Genomic DNA, 13,425 nt, shown 5'->3' on the forward strand with positions numbered 1-13,425 from the left:
GGTGAGAATCCACAGGAATTTTCCTCCTCTTGTAAAGAGGTGGGGGACCGTGGATACTTTAAGTTGCATATCATTTTTTTAAATTACCTTCTCTTTATATATACTAAATATCAATTCTAATACATAACAGTGATAAGGGTCAGACTACTGGGGTTAAGAGACTTGCCCAGGGTCACACAGCTAGGAAGTATCTGATTCACATTTGAACCCAGCTCCTTCTGACTTCAGACCTGATTTTCAATCCACTACCTACCCTGAGTTATTTGGTTTTAATGAACTGTGTCCCTTTGTGACATAGGAGGGAATGTTGGGAAATGTTTGTGGCATTAAAACTTTTCAAATGATTTTTAAACTATATGGGCAGGATTTCAGCCGAAAAAGATGAGGAAAGAAAAGAATCCAGCTATAGTGAATAGACTAATCACGGCAAGGCAGTGTGAGAGAGCACAATGCATTTGAGGGACAGAGCTGTCCAGTTTGACTAGCCCTTGGAATATGTGACAGGGAATGATTTGAGCTATGGGTAGAACTTGGCTGTGAATCTTCTGTGGCCATAAAAAGAAGTCTGAATTTTGTTATTGTTCAGTCATTCTGCAGTCATGTCCAGTCTTTGTGATCCTGTTTGGTGATGTTCTTAGAAAAAATGCTGGAATGGTTTGCCATTTCCTTCTCCAGTTCATTTTATACATGGGGAAAACTGAGGCCAACACAGATATGAGTTGCCCAGAGTCACAAAACTAGTAAGTGTCTGAGGTCAGATTTTAACTTGGAAAGATAAGTCTTTTGACCCCAGGCTGAAGCTCTATCAACTGTGCCTGTGAACTTTACTTTAGTGGAAATAAATTGATCCTGAAGACTTCTTCATGGGAGGAAGATATGACTAGATATGGATGATAGAGTGTTCTGGTAATCATCTAAAGGATATGTTGAAGGGGAGAAAGTGAAAGTAGGAAGATGTGTTAGGAGGCAATTGGAATAGCTTTGGTGTGTGTTTATGAGGGCCCAGTACTAGACTGGTGAATGGAGGAATAGGGAAGAGAGGATAGTTTCAAAAAACATTGATGCATGGCATGATCACAATTTGGTAACAAGTTGGATAGAGAAAGTAAGGAAAGAAGAAAGAGTCAAAAATAACCCCAAGATAAAGAACTTTGAGGCTCTATTGCTAGAGGAGTTGCTGTCCTGAATACGGTAGTTTCAGGGGTAAAAGGATGATTGGGAGCCAGCTATTAATCTCTTAGGAAAGTTAAGGGCATAACCTGGAATAGAAAGTTGCAACAAAGATGGTGATTGGGTAGCCCAGGTGAATTGAATAGAATGGTAATAGGAAAGATCATTGAGGGCTGGATGGTTATAGAAGTGTCATTTGGAAGTAGGTGCTTCTCTATTGTTCTGACTGTGGATTGGGCAAGTGGAAAAAAAAAAAGTAGGCACTTGTCCAGAATCTGATTTTTTTTAAACCCTTACCTTCTGTCTTGGAGTCAATATTGTGTATTGGCTCCAAGGCAGAAGAGAGGTAAGGGCTAGGCAATGGGGATTAAGTGACTTGCCCAGGGTCACACAGCTGGGAAGTGTGTGAGACCAGATTTGAACCTAGGATCTCCCATCTCTAGGCCTGACTTTCAATCCACTGGGCCACCCAGCTGCCCACCCCCCAGAGTCTGATTTTTTAATAAAGGGAAGAGGTAGAATGAATATTATTTGAAAATTTTCAGGATGTCTGGTACCCAGTCAACAATAGAACATGGATAACCAATAGTTCAGGGCATAGAGCACTGGTATGATAAATAAAGAGCCATCACTTCAAGTCTTTAGGCAGCTAGATGGTACCACCAGGGTTAGAATGAGGGAACTTGATATCAGGAAAGACTGAGATTAACTATGGCCTCAGACACTTTCTAGTTGTGTGACCCTGGGAAAATATTTTAACCCCCCTCAGTCTCGGTTTCTTCATCCATAAAGAGGTTAGCCTCTATGATCTCCAAGGTTCCTTCTGGGTCTAAATCTGTGATTCTGAAATACTTTTGGTGGGACTAGATGGACAGAACTGTAATTCCAACTCACAGGAGGCCTTTCCTAGTCTGCTCAGTTGTTAGTGCTTTCCACTCAGAGGCTACTTCTCCCCCCTATTCAGTATTCATTTTGTATGTACTGATTTGTGCATATAATGTCTCTGCTATTAGAATGTAAGCTTCTTGAAGAGAAAAGGAGAGTTTTTGCTTTTTCTTTTCATCACCAGGTTTAGCACAGTGCCTAAAACCTAGTCTCTGTGCTTGTTGGTTCTCAACTTACAAAATGCTTTATATTCACTATTAAATTTGATCCTCATAGTAGGGCAGTTAGGTGGCTGAATGGATACAAAGCCAGACCTACAGATGGAATGTCCTAGATTCCCTGCTGTGTGACTCTAGGAAAGTCACTTGACTTCAGTTACCCAGCCCTTATAGCTACTTTGGAGAGCTCTTAATTTTTTGAAAATTTTTCTTATATAATGCCAAAAATCTGCTTCTCTGCAACTTGCATCAACTGCTCCAAGTTCTGTATTTGGGTGTCACTCAGGACAAATGAGATATCTCTTCCACACAACAGCTTACTTCAGCACCTTGAAGGTAGCTATCATGTTACCTCTCTTGTCCTGACTAAACATTGCAGGATGATGAGTTTTTAATTTCATTAGATCCCATGCCATGGTCTTGCAGCCAGCCCCTCATTGTCCTAGTTGTCCTCCTCTGAACCCTGTCCAATTTGTTTATTATGCCCTTCTTAAAATGTTGTATCTGTATTGATCATGACACTCCACATGTGGTCTGATCTTAGCATAATTCAGTAGGATTATCACCTCTTGCATCCTGTACACTATGCTTTTCTTATTGTGGCCCAGACTCAGATGTTTTGGCTATTATATTGCATTATTTTTTCATATTGATCTTTTAGTATACTAAAATTTCCAAGTACTGTTGTTTAACCACACTTCCCTCACTTTGTACTTGGGAAGATGATTTTTTGAGCCCAAGGTTAAAACTTTCCATTTGTTTCTATTGCATATCATTTTATTCTATTCAGTTCATCCTTTTAGCCCAGTGATGTCAAGCTCGATATAGAAACAGGGGGGCACTAAACTGTACATAAAGATCCTTACAGGCTGCATATTGACTTATTTTTGTATATAATGTTATTTATGCCTTATTGTATTTTTTATTCATTTTTCTAAATAGTTCCCAGTTTTATATATATATATATAAATCCAAATCCTTACCTTCTATCTTAGAATGAAGGATTAGGCAATTGGAGGTAAGTGACTTGCCCAGGATCACACATCTAGAAAGTATCTAAGGTCAAATCTGAACTCAGAACCTCTTGTTTCCAGGCCTGACTCTCTAACCTAGCTGCCCCTTTCCAGTTACAATTAAAGTTAATTCGACCACACTTGGGAGCATTTCAGGCAGCTGGCAGCCTATGAGTGGTGTATTTGACATCTCTGCTCCAGCCTTTTGAGGTCTGCTTGGATCCTAATTTTGCCATCATTGTGTGAACTGTCTCTTCCAGCTTTGTGTCACATAGATGTAATCAAGCCATATTATAAGAGGGGAAATTATAAGACTGACCATAAATGAATAATTTTATTAAACCAAAAGTAGTAGGGGGGAAATGGAAAAATAGGAGACATATAGGTTACTTTCCTTATTACTCCATTTAGCTTGCTATTCCATGGCTACCATTAGGATCCCCTAACCATGCTCCCAGGGAAATCCAGCCAACAACAAACATGAAAAAGAAGAGAGCAAAATCTGTTCTTGCCTCAGTTTATCAGGCTTTTTTCTCCACCCACTAATTCTTGCAAATAATGTCTCAGGAGCCAATTGTGGCTTTCTATTTTGCCTGGGCTACCTAGTGGGGCAGTCCAGGGGGCACGGCAGGGAACATGACCTGGTTCCCTGTCTCACGTTCTCTTGACTCTATTGCTGCCTTTTTCCAGCTGCCATTCTATCCTCCTGACCCAATTCATTCAATGATTTCCTTCATACAATCCTCACCTCTGGTCAAGTTCAGGCTCACTGCAGGTAGTCTACAATAGATGATGTCACCTGTAGGACCCCACAAAGGAGGAGGGTAAATTTCCTTTGCAAAACATCTTGTCTGCAAGGATGGTAAATACTTTCCTACATTTAGGTAACTATTACTTAATACATCAGCTTGATTTACTTAATAGACAGCAAACCTTAAAAAAAATTTTTTTTAAATTTTTCAAGGTAATGAGATAGGGCATGACTGACCACCAACAACAATCTTCTGTCACATTCTATATTGTCTCATTGTTTTGATTTATTTGTGTTTAGGAACTCTCAGCTCGGTTTATTTCTATACAAGTCAATAAAGACCAGTTCATTATCACCTTCAAGACTGTTGAGGAAATATGGAAGTTCTCTACATATCTGAATCTAGGTAAGGCAAACATTGGCTAGAAAACAATTTACATTTCTAGAAGATTTTTTAGTTTACAAAGTACTTTCCCTACAACAAACCTCCAATGTACATAATGCACAGATCATAATACACTTTCTTTGTCTATATTCTGTTTTATGAGCAAGGAAACTGAGGTTTAAGGGTACAAAATTGATGATAATTGGGGGCAACTGGTTAGCTCAGTGGATTGAGAGCCAGGCCTAGAGATGGGAGATCCTGGGTTCAAATCTGACCTCAGACTCTTCCCAGCTGTGTGATCCTGGGCAAGTCATTTGACCCCCATAGCCTAGCCCTTACTGCTCTTCTGCCTTGGAACCAATACACAGTAGTGATTCCAAGACAGAAGGTGAGGGTTTAAAAAAAATTGATGATAATTATTCAAAAGTGATACAAAGTACTATTTAAGGCCCTAAAAATGTATAAGTAATTTTTGAATGTAGGGGGAAGAGGGGAAAGATCAAGGCTAATTTAATGAAGGAGTTGGCATCAAAGCTGGGCCTTGAGGAATAGGCAGGATCAACAGAGAGAGATGGATGGAGTTGGAGAAAATACAATACATTATGGGGTTGGAGATGTTATAGTCAAAGACACAGATATGTCATCCTCCAAGGTGGGAAATAAAAAGGAGACTGTGTAAAGATTGTGGCAAATGGTCTAGTTTGGTACAATGGAATTTGAATCAGGAGACCCAAGGTCAAATCAGGTATTTCCTGGCCTTGGGTTTGCAAAATCCCTCCTTGTTCTTAATTCTTTTCTCTGTAAGTTCCATCATTCTCTAGGAGAGACAGTATGGAGACTTGAAAAGGATTCTGGGCTTGAAGCTAGGAAAAACCTGTGTTTAAATCCTGCCCTGCCTAAGTGCATTGGGTTTAGAAGGAGAAGATCTGGGTTTATTTATTTTTTTATTATTATCCTTATTTCCTGTGTGGTACTGAGAAAATTAGTGCATCTCATTGGGCCTCAGTTTCTTGGAAGAATTCTGAAGCAGCACCAGAAGACATAGAATGTGGGGCAATCTCTGACTTATTATCTCGGTATGACCTTGAACAATTCCCCGAGTTTCTTCATTTATAAGTGAAAGGATTGGATTAGAAGGGGTCTGAATTCCTTTCTAGCTCTAGATCTATGAGCCTATGATTATCATCTATGAAATAAGAGAGGCTAGATTAGGAGCAGAGATGTCAAAGAGGCAGCGCACAACATTCCCCAGTGGGACCTGAGCCAGATTATAATGTAATTGGGAAGTATTTAACAAAATGAACAAAAATATGAAAACATAGATAATAATAATAAAAATCCAGTAGGACCTCATTTTACTTGAACTCAACAAACGCAAATTCAAATATACATGACTGGCAATCAAAGAAATAAAGCACAAAAATATATATAAAATAAAAATTTTACGTTACCTGCTAAATCTGTGTTATTTTCCCTAATGGACTAAAGCCTCACAACAGTTTGCCCAATCACACTCATTCTGTCTCTGAGAAGAATTAGTGTGAGGTTTTATATTGCTTTGTGGTGAACATTAATTCCTGCATCAGTCTTTGTCTGGAGTTCTTATTTATAATAAGTTGTGTCTGTGTCAGAGCAGTGCTTCTCTGTGTTTCATTAATGCTTTTTAGTTATTAATAACAGCCCCAAAGTTCAGGAGTAGTGACACTGGCAGCTCTGATAAGCATAAGAAAGGTCATCAAGTGCCTAGATATGTTTATCTAAAAATTATTTATTAAATAATGAGTTTGCCATTATGCATGATTTTCATTTTATGGGAAGGGTCTTGGAATATGTTGGTTGTATAAAACAAGGTCCCACTGTATGACAAAACATAAATAATAATGATGATGAAATAAAACATAAATCATGTGACCTTTTAAACTAAGGCAACACCAGGACTACAGGGATCCTTATGTATGGGTCGGTGCCTCTTTTTTCTGTTTGCATTTGACACTGTAAGCCTGGATGAGCTCTAAGGTCTCTCTCTCCAAGCTCTAATTCTTGTGAAATACCAACTTTATGAATCTGGAAAATCGGTTGCAGTGTAATAAATGAGGAAACAAGGCAGAACTTGGAATCAGCTGAAACCTGAGTTCAAATTCTCTCTCTGACATTTAATAACTGTGAATTGGGAAAATTCACTGAACTTTTTTGATAGCTGTCTGAAGAATGGAGATAGTAATACTTGTTCTCCCTCCTTTATGACTTGTTGTGAGGAAAGAACTTTGAAAACCTTAAAGGAGACTATGATAGCAATCACTAATACTTATAAATCCTTATTGATCTTCTGCCTTGGAACCAATATACAGGGTGGAAGGTTAGGGTTTAAAAAAAAAAAAGGTTTACAAAGTGTTTTACACAGATTGTGTAGGAAGAAGGTACTATTATTATTCTCATTTTACAGATGAGGACACTGAAGATTAATAAAGGTGAAGTTATTTGCATAGGGTCACATCATTAACAGGCAATTGAGGCAGGATTTGAACTCAGCCTTTCCTGACTCCAAATGCAGTGCTCTATCCACTGTCTCACCTAGCTACCTTAAAATAAAATGTGGGTTAATGTTATCAAGTCACTTACCCTTACTATGCCTGAGTCTCCCAATCAATAAAATGGAGGTTATGATATTTATAATAAGTTTCCTACAGAATTGCTTTGAGGAACAAATTATCTAATCTTTGTAAGGCTCTTTCTTTGGTCCACCCACTGTTGTCCAACATTCCAAACTCCATGTGAGGTGGGTAGAAGTTGAGACAGAAAGAAACTCCAGGTTAAGAAGAAACCTCAAATGGGGTTTGGTAAAGGCCTAGACTGGGTTGGCATCTGATCCCATGGGTTGGACTCTCCACAGGCCTCGTGTCTCTCTGCCTGGAGCAACTCCTCTTTGACCACAACTACTGGCTTAACTTCAGATTAGTGGAGGACACTAAGATCCAAGTCATAGTCAATTATGAACATCTGGAGGCCATCTACCAAAGTCTCTTGATACAGGAAGGTAAGTCACAAGTCCAGATGCTGATGGCCAGGCCTTCGTCTCCTGGGATAGGCAGTAGGGTACAATGGAAAGCATGCTAGATTTGGAGTGAGAGGACCTAGGTTTGATATCTTGGCCTTTGTCCTCTCTGGGCCTTCATTTCCTCTTGTGTGAAATGAAGGACTTGGATTAGATGATTTCTGAGGCCTCTTCTAGGTCTAAAGGCTATGTTCTTAGAAGAGGATTTTGTAAATATTTCACCTGGCACATAGCAATTGCTTAATAAATGTTTATTAACTGACTGATTCTGATCATGAGCATCTGTAAATCCTGGTAATTGTTCCATGACTTTGGACTTTGTCTTTAGCTCTGTTCTGTTTGATATTTATACCAATTATCTCTGTGCTGGCATAAATGCACATTTATCACATTTGTCTATGGCGCATACCTGGGAGAAATAGCTAATAAGTTCATATTGGTATTTGTATTAGTATTCAAAAAATATCTCTACAGACTGGAACTAAATGGCAAATCGAACAACATAAGTATAAAAGATGCATATATATGCATATATATACATGGCTTTAAAATATCAATTTTATTAAGTATTCTCATCAGTAAAGTGCAGAGATTGTATTACATTATTTTCTGGAGTCATGATCCTATTATCCTAAATACAGAATGAGAGAAATAAAAAAAAATCAACTATAATATGTATAGGATAGGAGAGGTTTAGCCAGATAAAACCTTATTTGAGAAAGATCTGGGAGTCTTAGTGGTCTACAAACTCAGCATTATAATATGACAGCTGAAAAATTAATTCAAGCTTAAGATGCAATAATAAAACAAGAGGGTGATAGGTTCTCCTGTCCCCATCTCCTCTCCCTCACACATACCTCAGTTCTCTCTTCTTATCAGGAGACATCTGGAGTATTCAATTTAGTTTTCATTTAGTTCTATGTAATTTTAGTTATCACATTTTGAAAATGACATTAAAAACAAAGGTTGTTTAAGAGAAAGATAATTTGGATAATGAAAGAACTAGGCATGTCATAGAGAGAATCATTTGAAGGAGTTAGGAATGTTTAACCTGGAGAAGAGAAGACTAGAGGAACATGTTTTCCAATATCTTCAGGTATTTTCCATTCTATAAGAAGTAAGAAGATTAGACTAATTTTGTTTTGCTCTGGTGAGTAAAACCAGGAGCAGTGGGTGTAATTTACAAGGACAATGATGTTGGCTTAATATAAGAACCTGCAATATAAGTGAGCCTGCAGAAGGAAGAGTCCAAAGAGCTAATGAGTGCTCCATCATACCACTGCAGGTTTTCAAACTGTATATGGATAGCAACTTCTGAGAGATGCTATGGAAGGGATGCCTCCATCAGAGAAGGGGTTGGACTAGATGATCTCTAAAGACCCTCAAGCCACAAGATTCCATGTTTAATTTTCTCCATCCCCTTTAGTGCTAATGCCTTTCCTCTGCTGATGAACACCTATTTATCTTGTATATAATGTGCTTGCACATATTTCTTGGCATGCTGTCTCCATTATTAGATTATGAGCTCTTTGAGAGCAGAGACTGTTTCTTTGTGTCTCCCAGAGCTTAGCATACTAAGTGCTTAATAAATGTTGACTTATCTCATTGTCTGTAGGTCATTTCTGCAGAACTGTGCATACTGTTTTTCGTTCAGGAGAAAAGGAAGGTGGAGAGTACTTGAAACTTTCAAAGAATGAGTTGATTTATGTCAAGAACAATAAAGAAGAAACAGAATGTGAAGCCACCTCCTTGTTGACTGGTCTTCGGGGCTTGGTGCCTGCCTCAGCTATAGAACCATTGTCCATCCCCTTCCACCAGTGAGTAATGAGATACTAGTTTGAGTGAAGCCCTCTGGACAGCCAACATATCATAAATGGTCTCTGAAATGAACAACCAGGGAGTAGAGTCCCAAGAGAACATGAACATTGGGAGATATTTTTCTAGGTTGGCTGAACAAATCAGATTTGTTTTTGAAAATTCCTTATTCAAATTCTGTCTTATAGTTCCTGAGAAAAACTATGAGCCCTTCCTCAATCAGGAGTTACAGTTTGCTAGGAAGCTAAGAGAGTTGTTGTCTATATCTGAAGCCTCCCCCATGTCTGACAGTGTTCCGAAGTAATCCTCTATAGCAAAGACAGAATAATGATAGTTCATATTTTTACAGAACACTTAGTATCATAGGATTCAGAGCTAGAAGGTCATCTTGAACAATCTCACACTATACAGATTAGGAAACCAAGATCCAGAAAAAAGGCATGACTTATTTATATATTACCCAGTTACAGTTAGAGTTTAGATTTTCTGACATCAAATTCAATATCTTTTCCAGGTTGCCTCAGTACAGCACTAAGTGATTTTCCTCATGACAACTCTGTAGTCATTATTATTATTAATCTTACAGATGAGGAAAATGAAGTTCATGGGATAAAAGACTGAACTGTAAGCTAGAAACAACCTCAGATGTCATCAAGTTCACTTTCCTCCTTTTAGAGATGAGGCAACTGAGGCCTTCAGAAGATGTGACTAGTCCAAGGCCACACATGGACCACTAGAATTTGAGCCCATGTCCTTTGCCTCCAAATTTAGCAAACCATGTGATCCTGGACTTGATGCCTAATAATCTTTCCATTATACTACAGAGCCTCTTTAAGCTTTTAATTTTCCTTAGCTCTGTGTGTCATGCTAGATTCTCTCTGCTATATTCCTACCAATAATGGTAGAGATTTAAGGGTTTCCAACTCAACAACAACTCAATCAAGTGCAATCCAGCAAACATTTATTAAGTATCTATTGAATTTGAGGCCCTTTGTTCAGCAGATGTAGGGAAGGACAACAAAAAGATAAATATGTTCCATTCTCTACCTCCATAGAGTTGACAAAAGAGAGACAAATATACTCCTAGCTATAATTCACAATATAACTTAAGTATACCAAGAATCATAGAATATTTAGATAGAAGGGACCATCTTAGGGACCATCTAGTCCAGTAGTATTTAAAATTCTTGATTATGCATGTACATCAGCATTTTCTTCTTCCTGATGAAAATGCTGATGGTCATGGTGGTAGGCTAGGGATTGTCCCAAAGGCACGCACACAATTGTCTCATTAGATATACAGATTGGTTAGATTGTAAAATGGAGGTACCAATTTGTGTCACAGAAAGAGGAAGGTTAGGAGTTTATGTAACAGTGGGAAAGGAAAAATTGGAAAGGGAGGCATGAGCTTTGTATTGTGATGGGTAAAAGGTAGATGTGATGATGTTGAATACAAGCATTATCATTAGCTGGCAATTGTGGAAAGGACAAGATGGAACCTATCTTCCCATCTTCCCATCTTCCCATCCTTTGGTTGGTCATACAATCCTTTGGGTAGTGTAATGTTGGAGACTACTACTCTAATACATCTCACTCCCCCTTTAGAGAGAAAGAAACAAGTCCTGGGAGGGGAAGTATCTGGCCAAAACCACAAAGGTTGTAAATAATGGAACCACATATTTTCCTTTGACTAAACCCAATGCTCTTCTACGCCATCATAGCTACAAATGAGAGGTGCAAGGATTCATGGGAAATCCAAGGAAAGAACATTTATGAATGAGAGGAAAGGGTGGAGATCAGGGAAGATGTCTTGGTAGGAAAGAATCTTGGACTGAGTAATGTGTATGCTAATCCCAACTCTGTCACTGACTATTTGTGATCTTATGCAAATTACTTTTGTCTAAATTTTATTTTCATTACCCATAAAAGAAAGCATTTCAACTAGATTATTTCTAAGGTCCCATCTAACTTGAAATCCTGTGACTTAAGTTAGATTCACAGAATGTTAAAGGGAAAGTGACTTGCTCAAAGTCAAAATGCTGATAAATATTGGATATTTATGATAATAATAAATAGAAGACAAGGAGGTTGTGAGGGAAGACTCACATACACAGAATGAATGGCCAGTCATTCAACTGATTGGGAAAGGGCAATGTGTGGTAGGAAGTATCACAACAAAAAGCTGAAATGTTAGGATAGAACTAGATTGAAATGGGTCTTGAATGCCAGGGTGAGAGGTTTAATTTTTATTCTGGAGAAAATGGGGAATTGTTGATGATTTTAGAGCAAGGAAGTAACAATGATCAGATCCATGTTTTAGGAAGATTAATCTACAAGCACATGTAGGGCATAAGGAGGAGAGTGTTTCAAAGAATGGAAACCAATTAGAAGACCATCATAGTACTCCAGATAAAAGGATAATGAAGATCTGAACTAGGGTGATGAGTATTGAAAGGATGGCTTTGAATACAAGAGAAATTGAAGTATAATAGGTTTGAGAGAGAAAGATATCAAAGATGATTGAGACTAAGCCTCTATGAAAACAAAACTGGTGATAGTATGATTTTTTTTTTTTTTGAGACAGGGTGTCCTTATTTCTCCTAGACCAAAAGTGGCAGACTATTCACAGATCACTATTTATGAGTATGAACTCACTCCAACACAGACTGGTTCACACCTCTATATGCATTCTGATGGCCTTCTTATCCTAGGACCTTACCAATTTAGTTTTGGAGCTAGTATGGATACCAGATCAGCTTCAGCTATTCTGCACTAGGGCTCTCAATTGAAGGGATCCAAATGCCTCAGCTTCCCCTGATAGTAGGGATTCCAGACGTGTACTACCACATCTGGTGTAGGATATTTAGAACTTTAAAATCAAATTGTTGACATAAACGATTTCTCATATCCTGACCTTCATCAATAATTGACAATGATGATAATAATGATGATAGCAACAATTCTCATTTCTAGAGTGTTTTAAAGTTTAGGAAGCCTTTCCCTTGAAACCACTCAGCAATGAAGGGAGGAAAAACATCATCATCACCATTTTGTAGGTGAAAAAATGAAATGAGACAAAATGATTTATAGATTTTCATGCAGAGAAGAAGTATTGGAATCAGATTCTCATTTAGATCTCTGGTTCCTCTTACAATAATCTTTCTTCCATGTCATGTTTCTTGAATCCATCCTAACATAACATTCCAACCAAAGTTATCATGTCTTTTGGAAGTTCAGAACTTCCTTTGATGCCTTATGATATGATAGAGATGATCCCCAAGTTCTTTAATAGGAATAATAGCTGACATTTATATCATACTTTAATATTTTTGAAGTGCTTTAAATATATTATCTCATTTGATCTTTACAAGAAACCTATAAGGTGGATGCTATTCTTATCCCTATTTTACAGATAAAGAATCTTAGGCTCAGATAGGTTCAATGACTTTTCCAGGGTCACATAGCTATTAAATCTCTAAAACTGGATTTAAACCCAGTCTTCCTGACTCCAAGTTCAATAGCTATGCTTCTCTGTCTTTCCTGAAAGCTTGGATGCTATATTCTGGCTAGGAAAGGTTGGGGTATGGGCCAAAACTAGACTGAGAACTGCACATCACCAACCTGGCTAAGTGATACGTTTTTCATTCACAACTTTTGAAGGTTGTCTCTCAAGTCAAAGGGGGATTATGATCTTTACTGGTAGGAGAATCAGCAAAAAAAAACTTCACAGACCTTTCAAGAATGCACATAATGAAAGCAGAGCTATCTAGATCAGTTTAAATCCTATCTCTGCCACTTCCTGTTTCTTTATCTCTAAAAGGAAGGGTTTAGATTAGATCTCCTCTACATCCCCTTCAGGTTTTAAATACTAGCACTTAGCACAGTGCTCAGCACATAGCAAGCACTTGACAAATGTGAATATTAGCTCAATCTATGAATATCAGGACTATAATCAAGGTATCATCATCTACTGTGTAGGCTTTATTAGGCTTGTACCATCTCACAGATACTGAGGACTGTTGCATAATTTCTAACCACAGATATGCAAATGATAAGCAAAGCCTCCAAGCCATAGAGAAAGTTTTATTTTAAGAGGACCAGTCCCACAATAAAGCCAGACTTCTGATCAAGACCAA

At 38.1% G+C, this 13,425-nt stretch overlaps 1 protein-coding gene across 5 annotated transcripts in view; it reads left to right on the forward strand.

The window, feature by feature from the left end:
• SH3TC2 (SH3 domain and tetratricopeptide repeats 2) overlaps window positions 1-13,425 on the forward strand; it is a 77,822-nt gene that overhangs the window by 17,495 nt on the left and 46,902 nt on the right. For all 5 annotated transcript variants that reach the window (XM_056811605.1, XM_056811606.1, XM_016428384.2 and 2 more), the window contains 3 exons: window positions 4,338-4,443; window positions 7,313-7,456; window positions 9,090-9,291. In XM_056811605.1, the coding sequence (XP_056667583.1) occupies window positions 4,338-4,443; window positions 7,313-7,456; window positions 9,090-9,291 (452 nt within the window). The remainder of the gene's footprint in view (window positions 1-4,337; window positions 4,444-7,312; window positions 7,457-9,089; window positions 9,292-13,425) is intronic.

This window comes from Monodelphis domestica, chromosome 1 (genome assembly GCF_027887165.1).
Source record: "Monodelphis domestica isolate mMonDom1 chromosome 1, mMonDom1.pri, whole genome shotgun sequence".
NCBI lineage: Eukaryota > Metazoa > Chordata > Mammalia > Didelphimorphia > Didelphidae > Monodelphis > Monodelphis domestica.